This window comes from Talpa occidentalis, unplaced genomic scaffold, assembly GCF_014898055.3.
Source record: "Talpa occidentalis isolate TD23 unplaced genomic scaffold, MPIMG_talOcc4v2.1 talOcc4.4, whole genome shotgun sequence".
In the NCBI taxonomy this organism is placed as follows: Eukaryota; Metazoa; Chordata; class Mammalia; order Eulipotyphla; family Talpidae; genus Talpa; species Talpa occidentalis.
Window position 1 is genome coordinate 46,766,770 of NW_023604295.1, and position 18,142 is coordinate 46,784,911.

At 37.6% G+C, this 18,142-nt stretch overlaps 1 protein-coding gene and 1 pseudogene across 4 annotated transcripts in view; one reads left to right on the forward strand and one right to left on the reverse strand.

Annotated features, from left to right (window-relative positions):
- Positions 1 to 18,142, forward strand: part of TMEM39A (transmembrane protein 39A) — a 35,229-nt gene that overhangs the window by 559 nt on the left and 16,528 nt on the right. Inside the window, exons 1-4 of one of the 4 annotated variants that reach the window (XM_054700541.1) lie at positions 1,891 to 1,899; positions 3,285 to 3,427; positions 11,707 to 11,929; positions 17,048 to 17,131. In XM_054700541.1, coding sequence (XP_054556516.1) covers positions 3,315 to 3,427; positions 11,707 to 11,929; positions 17,048 to 17,131 — 420 coding nt within the window. In that variant the 5' untranslated portion in view covers positions 1,891 to 1,899; positions 3,285 to 3,314. Of the gene's footprint in view, positions 1 to 1,890; positions 1,900 to 1,981; positions 2,332 to 3,240; positions 3,428 to 11,706; positions 11,930 to 17,047; positions 17,132 to 18,142 lie in introns of those variants that run through there. The other 3 variants (XM_037525499.2, XM_037525500.2, XM_054700540.1) reach the window with 3 other exon arrangements.
- Positions 4,582 to 8,856, reverse strand: LOC119257046 (ribosome biogenesis protein WDR12-like; annotated as a pseudogene).

The following is an 18,142-nucleotide window of genomic DNA, read 5'->3' on the forward strand; positions in this document are numbered from 1 at the left end:
TGCCATCCGCCGCATCAACACAAAACATATGAGACTTTAATGGGAAGGAACTTTAATAAAACTAGGAAACAATACAGGTAAGGCAAAGAGTCTAGTTTCTAAATGAAGCACCTAAAGTTACCCGTCCCCTCGTGGGGAAAAGTCCATCCAAATGGGATTGGCTCAGAGCAAGGCCCCAAAGCCTGCCACAAGTCTAAAGCATCTTCCAGTGGGGACCCACAGAAAAGGGCCAGAAACAACCAGACAAGCCCGGAAGGAAAAGAGCAAAATCAACATCAAGATAAAAGCTGCCATTGTCACCTCCCCACGGGTCTCACCACATCTGTGTTACCCCGTCCACGACCAAAAGACAAGCGCAGTTTCTTCACGTGTCTCTAGGCTCCATCCTGCTTCCTTCCTCAGTCTTTTCTGCAGCTTCTCTTCCTGCTCAGCTCCACCCTCCCTTGGGTGGGGCAGGGAACCTCCCCTTTTCCTGGGGACCACCCTGTTACAAGGTGACATAGAAGTGAAAAAAATCAGTGGACACCATCATTTTGGACAGTCTATAGCTATATATAATGATCATACAGTTAGAAATATTTAGACTTTGTCTAAATGTGCATGGTAACATCCTAGGCTCTGAAAATACATGGAAGTACAAGATGAGGTCTCTGTCCTTTAGGAGTTTAGAATGAGAGAGAAAACATATATGATCCCCGGTGATAATTTATAATATAAGGCATTAAGCACGGCTAGTTTCAGTGGTGGGAAAGGGCAATATGAACTAGAAATCTGTAGCCAGTGAGGAAATGTTGGTGAGCCAACAGAAAAGCAGCAAAGGAATTTCAGTGTTGCAAGCTATGAAGCAGCTAACAGGACAAAATAAATGTACAAAATTGCTTATGCCTAGAAATGAATACAATGAAAAAATGTAAATTATCTTTTTATATACTCATGAGTAAAAGTTTCTGTGGTACAACAGGATAAGAATATTTGTGACTAGCTACCTTTATTGGTTTTATCATCATTCTAGTTCTGCATTTACTAGATGGGTTATTTTCAACAAATCATTTAACTTCTCTTCAATTTCCTATGCAGGAACAATGGCATTATTAAAAACTTTATGAGAATTAAATGAAATATGTAGTTATAATTTCTGGCAACCAACAAAAACACCTCAATAAAGGTTAAATAATCATATACTCAAGGCAAAGGGTTTTCTCTTAGGGTGTTTAGAATATCTGCAGGGAGAGATCTCACACGGTGCTTTTTTTAACACTCTTGTAACTATTCCAAGTTTCTGAATTCCTCACTATGTTGCCCACCTCCTTACCATTTCATCTGCCACATCCTTTACTAGAAAGCTTTTCTCCCACGAACTGCCTGTTTGTTCTTGGAGTGTTGGTTTATCAAAAATTCTGTTAAGTTTTTCTTGATATGACACCACCATCATCCCACACAATTTATTACACTGTCTTGCACACTATCTTTGGACCTTGGACATACTTTTTAATGTTTCATTTATTATAATAAGTTGCAATTCCTGTATTTTTCTGGTATTTTGTTTCATCCACGATATTGTGAGTTTTTTGTGGTATTCATTTTTGTAAATCCACCATCTATGTAATCTTTCATTTACAAAACAGTGAACGCCCCATTGGATGCTGAGGCAGGACTTCGGGACCGGGAAGTGACCTGACCTTCTGTGACTTCTCCCAACCTGCCTCATTTGTAAAATGGGGGCTATAATTGGCACACGGTTGTTACTTGAAATCCAGGCGATAGCAAGGACCCTAGCACGGTGGCCCCAGATCAAGGGGGCGCGGTGACCAAGAACAGGAGGAGGCAAAGAAGCAGGCCAGTGCTGCCCAGGAAGGCTGGACAGCGAGCTCAGCGGAGAAAACCGACCCCACTGCGCAGGTGCACGCAGGAGGGGGTGGGGTGCCCGTTTTTTGGGCTGCTAGTGCAGTTCCGGGGGTCAACTCGCGGCTGGGGCCGCCGTCTGTCGCGGAGCTGACGTCATCGTTGTGCGCTGCCACGTCTGCTCTGCTCCGCGGTAATGGAGGCTGAGGTTGAGTGCTGACGGGGCCGGGCTCTGCTTCTAGCTTTAACTGTGGCTCTGACTCTGTTACTGCCTCAAGGTTTGGGTCTGGGACTGGGTCTGGTGTGGGTTTGGGTCTGGCGGCCCGAAGACTGGATACTTTTTCTCGAGTCTCCGGGCGGCGACGGCCTGGGGTCAAGCAGCTGGTTAGGAGCGCCTCTACGCGAGAGGGTGTTCTCTTGCTTGGGGTCCAGCCTGTAAAGCCGCCGCCTCCCAGGGATCCCGCCCCACCGGCTGGGCCTCCTCCATGCGTGAGTATTAGGGAGCTGCCGCCCGTCCGGGTGTCCCTGGCCTCTTTTGCACTCGGGGTTGTATGGCGGAGATCGCGTCGTCTTCCCCTCTTGGGGGCCAGTCATTGAAGTTTGTGATCCTTTGCCTTATGCATTGCCCCACCTTCGCTCTCGAAGTCCATCCCAGTTTTTTGCTCCGCTTTACTTTCCCTTTGCTAGTAAATTGAGTAAATACCAGCAGCCCCATATACATCCAATGGTATGAATGCTTTGTCTCATCTGGCATTTTTGAGTCCACAGCCAAAGGCTGCTACGAATAGGGAACATAGATTCGTCTGTAGTAACGTTTTGAGAACCAGGGTGTTTCCCAGAGTCATTAAGTTTTTAAATTGTATTGTTTAGAAAACAGACTTTATTATCCATGTTGGTGGAATCATGATTTTACCATAGCTTAATGAAAACGGTTTCTTTTCAGTGAGGGTCATTATCTGTTACCTGTGTTACTTGTCTTTTTAATCCTGGGGTTTCAGACATTTCTAAATGATTTTATATACTTTCATTTTTTGAGTGGGCATTCATTTGGGCTCCTTCCAATATTTTCACTTTAACACACGGAGATACCAATTGAACAATTTTACATTTAAGTGTTAAAAAGCCTACTAGTGTACTTTAATTCATCTTTGTCTTGACAACAATCTCTGGAAGACATGGCACACCTTTTGTTGAACAGAGGTTCATCAGAATCTAGGCTTCTAACCTATGGAATCTGAGTAGTCCTTTCATTAGAATAAAGTAGGTAATGGACAGTTGGGAGCATTTGTTTGAAAATTTGGTTTTATAAGACTTGCTAACTCAAGTTTTTCTGGTTGTTTTGTTACATTGCTTACTTTAACAATGGTAAACTGATATTAATTTTTTTTTGTTGTTCAGAGTTGAAACAGGTTGATAACCATTAACCTGGGTTGCAACTACAGGTGGCACTGGAAGTAGACTGGTTCCCGGACATGCCCGGTGGAAGGAGGGGCCCTAGTCGGCAGCAGCTAAGCCGATCAGCTTTACCTTCTTTACAGACTTTGGTTGGTGGGGGCTGTGGCAATGGAACAGGCCTGAGAAACAGGTAAACAAAAAATAACGCATTATTTGTCATATCCTATGATCAGTTAGCATGGAAGCTATCAACGTTATTTCTAACACTGAAATAGAAATTCTGTCCTTGAAAACTGAAAGTTCAATATTTCAGAATACTTTGGAGGTAAAAGTTGTACAATGGGGCTTACATAGTGAAAGCAGTTCAGTTCATTTTAGTTATTAAAAGAAGGGGAAAGTGAATAAAAGTATAAGGCCAATATGATTTACCTACTTACTAGCATTCTTTTGTCTTTTTTTTGAGGACAAATTAAAATAGTTAACAGCTTATAAATTATGTCATATTCTATCAGTGATCTTAAAAAATTGTTCAAAGAGTGGTTTGAAGTTAATGAACTGTAGCTATAGTCTAATCATCTTAAAATTTGTGTCATATGAGAATAAAGAATTTGATCTTTTTAATGGAAATTTGTCTCTGATCCTAATTTCCTTTTTAAAAGTTATTATTTTATTGAGGTAACATTGGCTTACAATATTTTTGGTATTTTGGAAATATAGGAACCCCCCTCAAGTATCACTGTTATAGTGTACCCATCACCAATTCACCCATAGTCAATTGTGCTTCCTTCTCTCTTTCTCTGTTCCTAATTTCAGAGTTAGGATGAATTATTTCTAAGCTTATCCAGGATATCAGGAGGTTTGATCATGTAGCAGTGGAAGGTGATGACTTTTGCCTGATGCACTGTTTTATCAAGAAAATTTCTGCTTCCTCCCTCTATAGAGTTTTTTCTTGCCTTGATTCTAATTTTCTCATTCTTTTTATTATTTTTTTATATTTATTTTTAATATATGACTTTATAATATCTCATTCTTATTTATTTTGATTCTTATTTATTTTTAATATATGACTTTATAATATTTCAAAAGCACATCTTAATTCAAACTAATACCTTTAAATAGCAAAAACTCATTTAATTTATGAGGTGTATAAGGTAAACAATGTAGGCCATTTTATATTTATAAATACAAACCATTGTATAGTAAATGCACAATAAAGATGACAGTGATAGTCATTTTTAAGGGTGAAAACTTAAACTTTAAAGGGCTGCTTTTCTGAATCTGTATAATTAGAGGGTTCTCTATGAATTTCATTTCTAGAACCTCTGTATTCAAACTTACCCACTTTCATGCCCCAAGGTGGGAAGTGGTAGGTAGATACCTGTAGGAATACAATTTATTGTCTGCTCCTCTGCTCAGAAGTAACCTTGTGTCTGTCCAGTCTACACTCAGCACTTTTTTTTCATGAGCAGTACATCATAGGAAGGAGCATTACAACTTCTTGCATCCCAAAACTTGACAGTGTTATCTAAAGCTGTTGCTCATATGTAGGAGACCACTTTACTGGTGTGACCCATCCTGTATATGAAGTTAGGGACAGCAGCACCCAAGAATCATTTTTGATTCAGGTGCTAAGCGTTTACAAAGTAGAGAATAGAAGATGCACTGAAACACTTTTTTTCCTGTCAAGGTTGACTTAAGATTGCCAAACTCAATATCTTACATCCTAATTGTGGAGTCCCAAGATGCACTACAAATTTCTTCAGCATATGGCCAGAGATGGTCACTGTGGGCATCTTTGTTATTCCCAGTTGTTTTATTTACTGTTTCTTTTTCAGTCAACTTATGGATTCCTCCATTTCATCTTCATCTGTAGGGAATGTATACCAGATCTTTAGTCTCTTATCCTAGGAATCACTGTAAATTTAGTTCCTGTGCTATCAACAGCTATAGAATCCACTTCCAGCATGACCTCTGCAGCAGTACAGGGTTTCCAGTTGGTTTCTCTCTACATCCCACCCTCATATGAGAATGGTCTGATCCATAAAGGCACTCAGGAGCAGGCAAGACACACTGTCTTTTTTCACCCAGGCCACATCTTTGACAACATTTGTTGTTAAATTGTGTCCCGCAATTGTCATTATTGACTTTCCTTCCAAGGACCAGATCCAGGAAGTCTTATAAGAACCAGTTAAGATCCATTCCTCTACCCCTTTGATTTAACTGATTCAGACATCATGAAACACGCTTTACTCTGACTGAGGTGCAGTGTACTTCTCTATGTATTCATGGCTTCTAGTTCCACAGCCTATTCTGATGAGATGCTTTTCAATTCCATGGTTTGACTAAGGGTATTTACAGAAACTTGCCCTTGAGAATGAAATCAAACCACATTTTGGGCCTCCAGCAATTTATAGATGATATTATTAAGGTTAGCAGTTTCAGAGGCTGCAGAGATTGAGAAGGCAACATCATCTATCAGATATTTTTTTCAGTGGGGAAGAATGTCTGCAACTGAGCCACGACACAAGTACACACAAGATTTGCCTATAGAAGTAGCATAATAGTCAGACAACAGACACCTTGATCTCTTACAGCTATAGAAAAGAGGCAATTGAAATTAGACTTCACAGGTAAATAAACTTTTCAATTAGGAAAAATAAGGTGGTCAAGCTGTTGCATGGACTGGGCTGCCACTTTCTTTCTTCTCACTTCCTCAGCTGATTCTATTTTTCAAAGTTTGAAATCACTAATACTGATTGTAGCCATTTCTGGCCCTTCTGATGTTATTTGTGTACTTTTCTCTTTCTGGCTTGCCCTACTTTTTTCTTTGACTTTCCAATCCAAGATCTTAAAAATCAGTTCTGATCTCATCACTTCAGTGGGACTCTCCGAGAAATTCCAGTTTGAGGGGATTTTTCTAGTGTCTGATTCTCAGACTAATTTTCAATTCTAATTTTATGTTTATATATGTTTGCAAACTACTTAGAATTTACTGTAGAATATTATTTCTTATTCTGTTGTGCTTTGGATTTTCTCACTTAAAAAAGTCATACTTTATGCTTCATAGCAGGATGTTGAAAATAAATGAAGTAGTAAATTGCAGTAGCTTTAAAAAACTTTATTCTGAATTTTTCAAAATTTCTACAATATGTGTTATTTTATCTTTAAAAAAATAAAGAGAGTGGGCCTCCCCGGTGGCGCAGCGGTTGAGCGCTGGGTTGCGAAGCTGCCCGCGGCCTCTGCGGCGCCGGTTCGATCCCCGGCTGCTCCCTGGCCACCAGAGGAGGGTCCCACATGGCGCGCAGACCTCTCCTGCCGCCCGCTGCTCCCCTCAGCAGTGTACTTCGGTCCTTCTGCCTGCTCTGCTCCCTGCTCTGGCTCTGGTGAATTCTCTCACCCTCCTGCGCTTCTGACTGTACCCAGTGCATGTATAAACAAAACAAACAAACAAATAAATAAATAAATAAAACATGCCTCTATTTAAAAAAAAAAAAAAAAAAAAAAACAACTTAAAAAAATAAAGAGAATGAGAATATGTGAATATGCTTTTGAAGAAAGATACATGTAACATAGATACTGAGGTGAAAATGTTTCCTATTTGAAGTATAGGCCTTAATTTTACTAATTAAAATTTTACTAAGATCAAGGTATCTGTTGTCTATTACTCTATTTTTCTAGGCTATCAACTTAGTGACTTGGTACTTTCAAATTGCAATCACAAATCATCTATTGTGGTGAAGTAGGAATGCTTGGGTGGTGGGTAAGAATGGTAACAACACCTGAAGGGGAAGATCCTATACCTCTACCAAACAACATTATAAACCAATGTTACCTCAATGAAAAAAAAACAAGAAAATCATAGCCAAGCCTAGGTAGGATTCTAGCTAGCTAAAAAATTCTAATTCTGCCTCTGTCTTTACTCTAGCACTTCTTTGTTCATATTCTTCTACTTTGACTTTGACAATTCCCCTAGATAACTGTGTTTTCAAACTGTTCCATAGAATCTCTTCAGTGTGTGGGGCTGCCATTGGAGAGCTTAGAAGGGAGAAAGAGGCAAATAGGCCTAGCAGTGCAGGCCTCAGGTTTCCCAGTCCTTTCTTCATCAGACTAACTTCTGTGTGTTTTAAATATTGGGATACTGTGTAAAATATCTTTTGGGAGAAAATAAAATGTTCTACTCTTACAAATGGACCAAAGCCATATTCCTAGTTGGTTTTGCTTGCACTTGAAGTCTGCAAATATATTGGCAAGTAGAAACATTTGGAAAATACCTCTGCTGTTAAATGGGCTTAGCTATAATCATGTATTCTTTTCTGTGCTTTTTTGTATCTCTTTTACTTGGCTTTCAAGGTTCTAGTCATGATAGCCTTGATCTACCATTCTCTACCTGCTCTTGTCTTTTAGCAATTAATTGGGGTGGTGGAAAGAACATATTTTAGATATGTTTAGATTTTTATATTTGGGTGGCAGAGAAGGTATTTTATATATGTTTTGATGTTTAGAATAAAGTAAAACATGGTTGTGATCATTGTGCTTTGAGAGTTACTAAAACTGTTATTGAATGATTATTTTGGAAGAGGGCATTCCATATTTGGTTATTGATAGTAAAGGAGCTGCTAGAAGAGGTGGTTAGATCATGGGGAAGAGGTATAAAAATTTGGATAAAGCAGTGATAGATAGCCTAGACTATAGGTTTAGGAAGTATGTGTGCAAAGACATTGTCCAGATGAGAAGAACTCATTTCTGGGGTATCCATAGATTATTGATAGACATAGGTATTTGCTTAAGTGTGATATAGTTGGATAATTGATTCTGCAAACCAGGTCAGCTGGTAGGTGTTTTGTGATATACAAAACTTGGATTGGTAAAGTTCAGCTTGCAAATATCAATGAGCTCCTTTGGTGACACAATCAAGATTGAAATCTATAGTTCTTTCTCTTGCTTTCAGCCTGTTTCTTGGAACAATGTGCTTAGATGATTATCTTCTACAGAGGAGGACAATCTGTGAATTTCTGAGTGTCCTCAAGAGCTTTTATTTGAGGGAGACTCTTAATTTGCTTTTTTTCTTTGTTTTCTCCTTGTGAGTACTAGGTTCATAGTACTGCGTGATCATGTCTACATTTTAACTGCTTTCTCTGTCCCTTCTAGTTCCTCTTTATCCTTTTGAATATTTCCTGCTTTATCCATTTGCTTCACTAAATTCTGATGCTGCTGGCTTCATAAAAGTTGGTTCCAGGTCTGCTTTAGTAATTCTTTCCTGTACACAAACTTTATATGAAAAGGACAAAGCAGGTATTGAACATAAATAATTTTGGCTCATTTTAGGCATAGTGAGCCATTCTTACTATTTATGAATATTTTTATATCAGCAGAAGGAAGTATTTACCAGTTGGATCTAAATGCCAACACTGCAAGCAGGCCTTGCTGAACACCTGTTTTACTTTTGGGAATCTGTAATTTTGGTACTAAAAGCAGAGTGTGCCTGTATAATCAGCTCCCGGTAAAAACTTTGGGTATTGAATCTCTTTTGAGCCTTTCTGGTATACAGGTCATTCCTGTATAGTTATTAGTTGCTAAAGTAGTTATGGGTGCCCTGGTTTCCTCCAGACTTGCCCCCATTACCGTTTTTCCCCTTTGCTGATTTTGATTTGTATCCTTTTGCTACAATAGATCTTGGCTATGAACACAGGTATATGCTCTGTCCTTGAGGAGTCCTAGTGAATCATCAAACCTGGGCATAGTTTTGAACCACTCTTTTTTTTTTTTTTTAAAGATTTCTTTATTTATTTATACATACAATAACTGGGGTACAGGCCAGAGGTATGGGGGGGTGAGAGGATTCACTAGAGACAAAGTAGGGAACAGAACAGGTAGATTGACCGAAATACACTGCTGAGGAGAGCAGCAGGTGAGTCAGGAGAGGTCTGCTGCACCATGTGGGTATCTCCCTGGCCAGGGATCGAACTTGTACTGCAGTGGCTGTGGATAGCTTCATAGATTGCGTCTTAACCCCTTATGCCACCAGGGAGGCCCAAGAACCACTCTTTAAGGAGAATCCATTTCAAGCCCTTGTGTTATAGATGAAGAATCTGAGACTCAGGGTTGTAAGGTTTTCTTAAAGACCATCCTGGCTAATGGAAAATCTGGGGCCAGAACTATATCACATCGTATTTCAAATATTTGTCATTTTACTTTTCTTGAATCCACTTTTATTTCTCTTAGAGGAATAATACGTTAACATTTCCTAAGTAATATATCTGTTACTAATCTTCTGAAATGTATTGAATAAGTTTATTTTAGCTATATAATTTTTGGTTTCACAAACTTTGATCTTAATCTCCTTTTAAGCTTCCAGCTACTGTTGTTCTTTGCCATTGATGTGCCAGCTCACTTTATGTGAGCTTTTTCTTTGTCTTCTGGCTTGAAGTTTAATAACCAAGATTGTATAAAGTATCATACACGTAAGCCTTTGTATTTTGTTTTGAGTATCTTTCTTGAAGCCTAACATTTTATTGAGTATTAATGGCAGAATCACATTAATTTGCTTTACTTGGGCAAAATCCCATAAGAACCTACTTAACCTTTAAATCATAACAAATAATTAAGCATGCTTTCTCACTTAATATATTGTTGACTGAAGAGGAATAAGAATTTCTGGATTGTTCTAGAGTAGAGACTCCTAATCTTGTAACAAGTCATCAGAATTTTAATTCTGTAGCTATGATCAGCTGTAATGAGGGGCTAGATTGGCCACTTGCATTAATTCCCTCCTTTATAGTCCAGCAATGTGTACAACTCCAGATGCCACCTTTCATGTTGTTTTCTGTGTAAATGATAGCTCATGGATTTGTGCAGTGCTGTGACCCATCTCCCAGACCAGATCAGAGGACTGTCGTGTTTTAATGATTGGTTTGTGATTGATCAAGTAAGGTTGTAAAACCTGCTGGTAGAACACAGTCTACTCTTTAGTAGACTTAATCTGTTGGAATATACTCTGGAAGGAGAGGAAAAAACTGTTACATATTTTTCCGACCCTCTTCTCATCTCTGTTCTTTCCTTTTTTCTCCTGAATTTCTGCAATGGTCTTCTTAACTTTTCAGAATGGGCAGAGTGAGCAGAGTGTTCGTTCACATTAGACACTTAAAGAACTAAATGGCCCACACTATGTTAGAATTCTATATTTGGAATTTTTAAAGAAAAAGAGTAATGTGAATATAATTCCAAATCAAGCCTCTTTTCCTTGTTCTGTAAACAGACCCTTTTATCTCTGTAACTATTACCAAGTGTACAAACAATAGGAAATTTTGTTCTCCACCCCAATCTTATCAGTTTAGATAGTCCAGCTATTTCTAACCTGCAAGAGTTGGAAGAAAGAACAACACAAAGATAGGAATTTAAATCTCAGTATTTCAACTTTATATTAAGACCGCTGTCTTTTTCATGACTGCACTGTGTGCTATCTTAATCTAAATATATATATTTGCAGTGAACTAGGATAAATACTCTCTTTCCTTAAGATTGTGATCTAATAGACAAGACATAGATGTATACAAAAATTATGTAACAGTATAGTATGGAAAGTGCAAAAAAGTAATAGGTTGAATATGACAGAGAAAAGATGAATCAGTTTTGGCTGGGTCAGAGTCCGCTTCATAGAAGATATATTTGTTCATCTTAAAATGCCTGAAGGATCTTGTCAGCAAATGTGTACATGAAGGGTTAAGGAAGGTGTTTCTGATAAAAGGATTAGGTGTACAAAGAATAGTGTGTGTATTGTTAGATAGCTAATAGCATGGCTTTTATAAAGGATGCATGTGAAAGAGTGATAAGAGGCAGCAGAGAGGACTTATTGGATGTACTAAATTTTTAAAAATATTATCCTATTGGCAATGGAGCACCACTGGGGATTTTGGACAAGAGGATAAAGCTGTCAGGCTTTCACTTCATAAAGATCTCTGAAGGCAGCTTGGAGAAGTGGGTAAAAAATGAAGTCAAATTTAATTTAGGTAAAACATAGGGTATGTTTGAAAAAGTACTATGGGTTTAGACAGGAAGGTACAGTTTGGAAAAGTTTCATAAAGTGGAATCTAAAGATTTAGAGAGTGATTGGATGAATATAAGAAGCAGAAGGCAAGTTCTAGTATAACTCCCAAGTTTCTGATATGAACAGTTCACTGGTTAGACTGTGGACTAGGATCAGGATTATAGGAGAAAACCCGGAGATATCCAGTATGCAGCCTGATAACGTAGGTCTTAAAATTCAGCAGAAAACTCTATGGAGAGAAATTTTAGTCTTCAGCATGCAGGAGATAATGGAAGCCATGATCACCTATTAGATCAGTGAGCAAGAGAGTACAAAGGGAAAAGGCCGATAGTTAAAGGGTAGGTGGAGGAGGAAGCAAGAATCGTCTGTACTGTATGACACTGAATGGTATTACCATTTGATTTTACCATAGTTTTCTCTTTCAGGAATGGTAGCGCTATTGGCCTTCCAGTCCCGCCTATCACAGCCTTAATCACCCCAGGTCCTGTTCGTCATTGCCAAATACCCGATTTGCCTGTGGATGGGAGCCTGCTCTTTGAATTTCTCTTTTTCATCTACTTGCTGGTTGCTTTGTTCATTCAGTACATCAACATCTATAAAACAGTGTGGTGGTACCCTTACAATCATCCTGCTTCTTGTACTTCACTGGTAAGTCCTAATAGGCCTCTAAATTCTTCATGTTACTTAGCCAAGAAAAAATTGGAAAGTCTGTGTATGAATTACTTTTCTTAGTAATTTTTCTTCTAATAAAGTTATTTGTTAAACTACATGTTACTTTCAGAAATATGTCAGAATAAGATTGTTAAAATATAAATATCTCAGGGGCCTCCCTGGTGGTGCAGGGGGTTAAGTCTCAGCACTATGAAGCTATTGGCAGCCACTGCAACATGAGTTCGATCCCCAGCCAAGGAGCTAACCCACATATAGTGCAGCAGACCTCTCCTGTCTCGCCCACTGCTTCCCTCAGCAGTGTCTTTCAGTAAGTCTGCCTGTTCTGCTCCTCACTCTGTCTCTGGTGCATCCTCTTCTCTCCCCCCGCCCCCCCCATCTTTGGCCTGCACCCCTGGTATGCGTAAATAAATAAAATAATCTTAGATACATATGTGTATATATAAATATTTTACTTTGATCTATGACTAGAAGAAATAAAAATGAAGAAAAAATTTAAATAATTCATTATAATAACACAGGAAGGTTTTGATATTTAGCTTTCTCTACACAATGTTAAATTTGTTGGAAGTTTAAAGTGCCAATATGATTAAATTCTAGCAATGCTAGCTTTTTAATAACTGTATTAGGGTAATGGTATCTTCTAATAGAAATAAACCCAAAATTGTAGAATGCTTCAAACACAAAACAGTCTGAGACAGTTCTCCTGGTTGGCAGGAGTAGGATAATTCCATGTGGTCAGTAGGGGAGCCAGGCTGGTGGAGACTGTATTTCAGTCTGTGTCCGCCAGTGTAGCTGTGGTCCATCCCTGTCAGCCAGAAAGGGAAAAGAGCATATGTAAATATAGAGGAGAGTTTCATACCATTGTCACACATGTCCCCTCCTGACTGCTTGGGATGCTGGAAAATAGAGTCCTTTAGCTGAGTGCATTGTTACCCTAAGTAAAATTGGGTTCTATTAAAAAATAAAATTGAGACAGGAACAGTCTATCTAACTAGTTTTTACGTATTTTTTTTTTTTCTATAAAAGTATGTTGTAAGTCTCTTCTACCCTCTTTCCAGTTGTTAGGAGGCCTGTCAAAATCTTGATGGAGAGAAGATTCTCCATAGATGGTTATATAAAATAATAAGTAAAGCAGGTCAGTTGCTGAGACAGGTAAGTAGTTGGCAATAGCAGATTTAGTTGGTTAATGGAAATATGCTCTCAGAGAAAGAAGATGATTGCCTTGGGTAGTTTATATGTCTGGGCCTTATAAATAATTTTTAAAATCCTCCCTAGCCAGCTGATCATAGGAAATATGGACCAAAATATTCAAGGTAGTATAAATGGGAATAAAAATTTTTGTTTTAAATATTTGTTACTTTGTTGTTCCTGGAATTAAGTACTGAAATGTTTCTTTCCACATTGGCTATCTACTAAATATCACATGAGGAGAATTTCATTTTCTTAAGAATTATAATGAATCAATGCCCAATTGTATGTTTTTTGTTTGTTTGTTTTTAATGGTCTTTTCTTTGGCCACTGTGTTAGAAAATGAAGTTGGATTAGATCATCTTTAAAGCTTCCTCCAGTTATGTATATCTATAAGTAAATACCTCACTAGCTTAACAGTGACATTGGCAAACATTTGTTAAACTTTTACTGTGTTCTTTGCAAGTGTTAGCTCATTTACTGTTTCTTGAAACAGATAAGTCCTACTCTATGACTTCATTGTATAAATGAGGAATGAGATCTAGAAATTATGAAACTGACTCAGAATCAGATAGTTCCAAAGTGGGCACTCAAATACAGATCTATTAAGCTTTGATTTCCGTATTTAGTCTATACTTACTGCATAAATATTGTTGAGTAGTTCATTATAAAATTTCCTTTGACATCCGTGGAAACTTACTTGTTGCATTTTCAGGCTAATTCAGGAGCTCTTCTCCCAGTCCACCCTCTCTGGCTATAGTTCTTTTAAAAACTCCCTATAGATGTTGCCTTGAAACTAAGGGAGCAAGTGCTGCTGTCGTAATCAGGAAGCTGCTGCTATCGCTGCTGACTCTAAGTACGCTGCCTTTGCTCTGGTTCATACTATGCATGGCTGCCTTTGATCCTACCCCACTCCCCTCTTCATTCAGTTTTGAATTCAAGTTTTATGTGATGTTTGTGGTTGGCAAAAACTACATCATAACTAGAATGTTAGTTTCAAGAAAAGCTGGAAGGCATTCTTAAAGGACATTATTGCCTAGACTATCTCACTTATCTACCAACATGTGATTCTGGCTAACTAACACAAAGCTTAAAATTCAGTTATAAAGCTAAAAGAAAAATACATGGAAAAGTAAATAAGATTTTAGCCCATGTATCTGAAAGGGGCTTGAATTGGTAAACTGTTCAAAGATGAGTGGACTGCCAGATACCTAACTACTTCCTGTCACTGAAGGTGTTTAAACCTAAAAGGTGGCTACCCAGCTGGGATGCCCTGGAAGAAACTTTACATCTCAGTTAGGTGGTTTGTTTCTTCATGTTAATGTAATCCTAAATCAGAAATTTATCAGATTTATATGTTAGGTTTTTCTTTTTCCATTTCAAGATCTTAATAATTACCAGAAAGAAAATATGGACACTTGAATATGTAAGTACTATTCTGGCTGTCAAGTAATTAGCTGACTGCTCCTAACTCTAAAAAACATAGAAGTAGGACAGTAACTTATTCAGTCAGAAGTGGAGGACTCTGATTAATATTTTGGGTAACAGAGAATTACAATCATATATATATTACCAGTTTTCAGTTATTTAGAATATAGCAAAAGTTGCTTAATGATAAGATACATTAGGCACTTATATCTTCTGATACAAAAAAATGTGTTAGATGCACTAGTGATGCATAAATAAGACCTAGACATTAGCTAGGGTCTAGTGAAATTTGCTTCTGTTGTTTTGGAGGAGTGAGGTCAGTAATGAGATGTCTGAAAAGTAAGAGAGGATAAATATTGGTAAAATCCAAAGTATTTAGAAGGAAAAGGAAATGCTCTAAGGAGTGGTAAGCCAGCATTCTGGTTCCTCTATCTTTAAAATATATCCCAAATCTGGTCCACTGTGACTGACCCTTTGTCAATCCATCATCACTTTTCACTGAATTAAAAGCAATAGCCTAAACTGATCTTGTTCTCACGACAGTATATTTTCCACATAACAGCCAGCAGGACATTTTGAAAATATAAATAGAATCATAGTACCTTTCCTAAAACACACAGGACTTTGCTTTAGGAAGAAATATGGACAAACTCAATCCTCAGTTACTTACTATTTCACTCCAGCCTTCTTGCTGTTTTTCATACTTACCAGTCATATTTTTCCTGCCATGGGGGCTTTGTGATTATGTTTTCCTCTACTTGGGACTCTCATGCCAGATCTTGGCATGACTGCTACTTTTTTCCCATTTAGCTCTTAGCCCAAATGCTATCTTGTCAGGGATACCCTTCCTAATCCAATTTAAACTGGCACTTTACCTCTCCTTCTAGTTGTTATTTATCACGATTTTATCTTTACCAGCAGTTATAATTTCAGAAATGTTTTCTAAAGGGTTGCCATTACTCTTCCCCTTTAAATAAATTTATTAAAGATACAGATTTAGCCTCTGTAACAGGGTGGCTAAAATGGAGTGAAAGCTTGTTTCCCCATTAAATAAAAAGTACTTGATAGGCCAATGTGACAACTCTTTTTATCTATTTCTGTATCATCCCCAACATGCTTCTTCCAAACTGTGGTCCAGGGTAGCTGCTCCAACTCCTGTCATCATATCCAGCCAATAAGAAGGAAGAAAAGAGAAATAGACAGCTTCTTCTTTTAAAGGGGTGGTTTGGGAGTTGTACACATCACTTCCCCTCATGTTCTTTGGTTGCAAGTAGATGTTGCAAGGGAAACTGGGGAATGAATATTTAGTTAACTAGGAGCTGGTGCCTATTTAAATCCTGCTATGAAGGCAGACGAAACAACTAGTAATCTTACTAATCCTACTAAGATCCAGGAGAGGTGGAACCTTGTTTATTATTCTTCAGCACTTTGTTCTCAGTATGAAGAAGAGTACCTAGCACATTGTAGATACCTACTACATTTTTATTGAATAAATTAATTGAGAAATTCAGTTTTTTATTCTGGAAGGACTGTGGAAACCCATGGACCTTTTGATTATCAAAATGAAAATATATTCCAGTTTTATTGCTGACTACTTTTTATTTTCTTTATTATCATAGTTTTATATATAGACTGAGAACTAGAAGGAACTATACACAGCATCTAGGTAATGCTTTCATTTTAAAGGAGGAAGAAATTAAATACAAGGCATGCTTCTAAATTAAGTTAAGGAAGAAGACAGTGTAATTGATGTATCAGCTAGTAGGAATTTTAGGTTAGTAGATATCTAATTATATTAACATAAACTTGCATAGAGAGGCCAACAACTCTAACTCCTAAAGATTGAAAATTCCAACTGATCCATTAAATTTGTGGTGCATAATAAATGACATTTTAGGTAAATCATTCTTACACAATTCTGTGTTTTGTTACGTCAAAGCTGTAATCTTTTCCTTTTAATTTAGTAAGCTTTAAAAAAAGGAAAGGAGGGCCTCCCCGATGGCGCAGTGGGTTGAGCACAGTGCTGTGAAGCTGTCCCGCAGCCTCTGCAGCATGAGTTTGATCCCCGGCCAGCCAGGGAGAAACCCACATGGCGTGGCAGACCTCTCCTGCCTCGCCTTCTGCTCCCCTAAGCAGTGTATTTCGGTCCGTCTGCCTGTTCTGCTCCCCACTCTGTCTCTGGTGAATTCTCCCATCCTCCCGCGCCTCTGACCTGTACCCCAGTTCTTGTATAAATAAATAAATTTAAAAAAAAAAAGGAAAGGAATACATTCCAGATAGTTTAAATAGTGTTTGAGAAGCTAAGCAATTTGTCATAAAAGAAATAGAAGGTAGGTAACCTCTTTAAGATCTCTCAAATTCCTGTGGTCTGTAAGTATAAGGTGACACAAGATTTTTGAAGGGGCAATCCTTTCCTTGTACTAGTTCCGGTTGGATACTCATATTTCTTTCTGATGCAGTTATTTGTTTCTATTGTAGAATTTTCATCTCATTGATTACCACCTGGCAGCATTCATCACAGTGATGCTTGCGAGGAGGCTTGTATGGGCCCTCATCTCAGAGGTAACAGCTCATTCCCTATATTCTATCACTTGTAGAGTTAGTTACTAAAATGGGTTCAGGTTGAAAATGTGAAATGTTTAAATATAATTGCATATGGTTATAAATCTCTTCACTCCCAATGTATTGTGCTATTATTTTCAAAGGTTTTTCTACAGTATATTTAAAACCCACATGTGAAATATTTCTAGAGAACTATTAAAAATCTCATTTGTCTGGTAGGAGCTTGTTTTCAGCTTCTGACTTCTTCACTACAATCTTTAAAATAGTAACAGTTACAGTAAATATAGGGTGATTATAGATATGTAGCAATATCTAACTATTGATATGATATGAAGAGTTATATGTAAATAAACAGTTGCATCTCAAACATTGTTTCAGTACCCATCTGAAAAATTGAAATTATATACCATCTGTGGAGTTCTTAGCAATAGACTTCTAGAATTTTAAAATAATATTTAAATTTGCATAAGACTAATCTTGGAGATTAGATACTTACATTATAGTGGACAGTGGAAAAAATAATTTGGACATTAAAAATCATCTTTTTCAAATTAAATATTGACAGAATTCACCACTGGTATCATTTTTTTATAAATCTATAAACTCTAATGAGGAAGGTAAACATTTTCTTAAGATTTTGTTACCATGTGCCCTATAAGTGATTGTAAAAACAAGAAATGTTAACTTAGCTAAAATGGCAAGTAATTTTAATCTTGGAATTTATAAATCAGGTAAAATTTAAAATGAAAGTTACTATAATTTCAGATAGCTGACAGTTATTTTCTTCTGAAACATACATGGACAGTATAAGTTTATAAGCTCTAAATTTTAAGAATCTTATTTCTACACACTGAGTAAATGCAGATATTAATTCATAATCTGAAAGCCTTTGAAGTTAACGGACAACCTTGGTAGGAGGATCATTTATTTGTCACAGTGGAGAAAGCTATAACCTTTTCTCCTTGACTTTTTATTTAGGTCATGATAATAGATGCTTGCTATAGGCTGTAT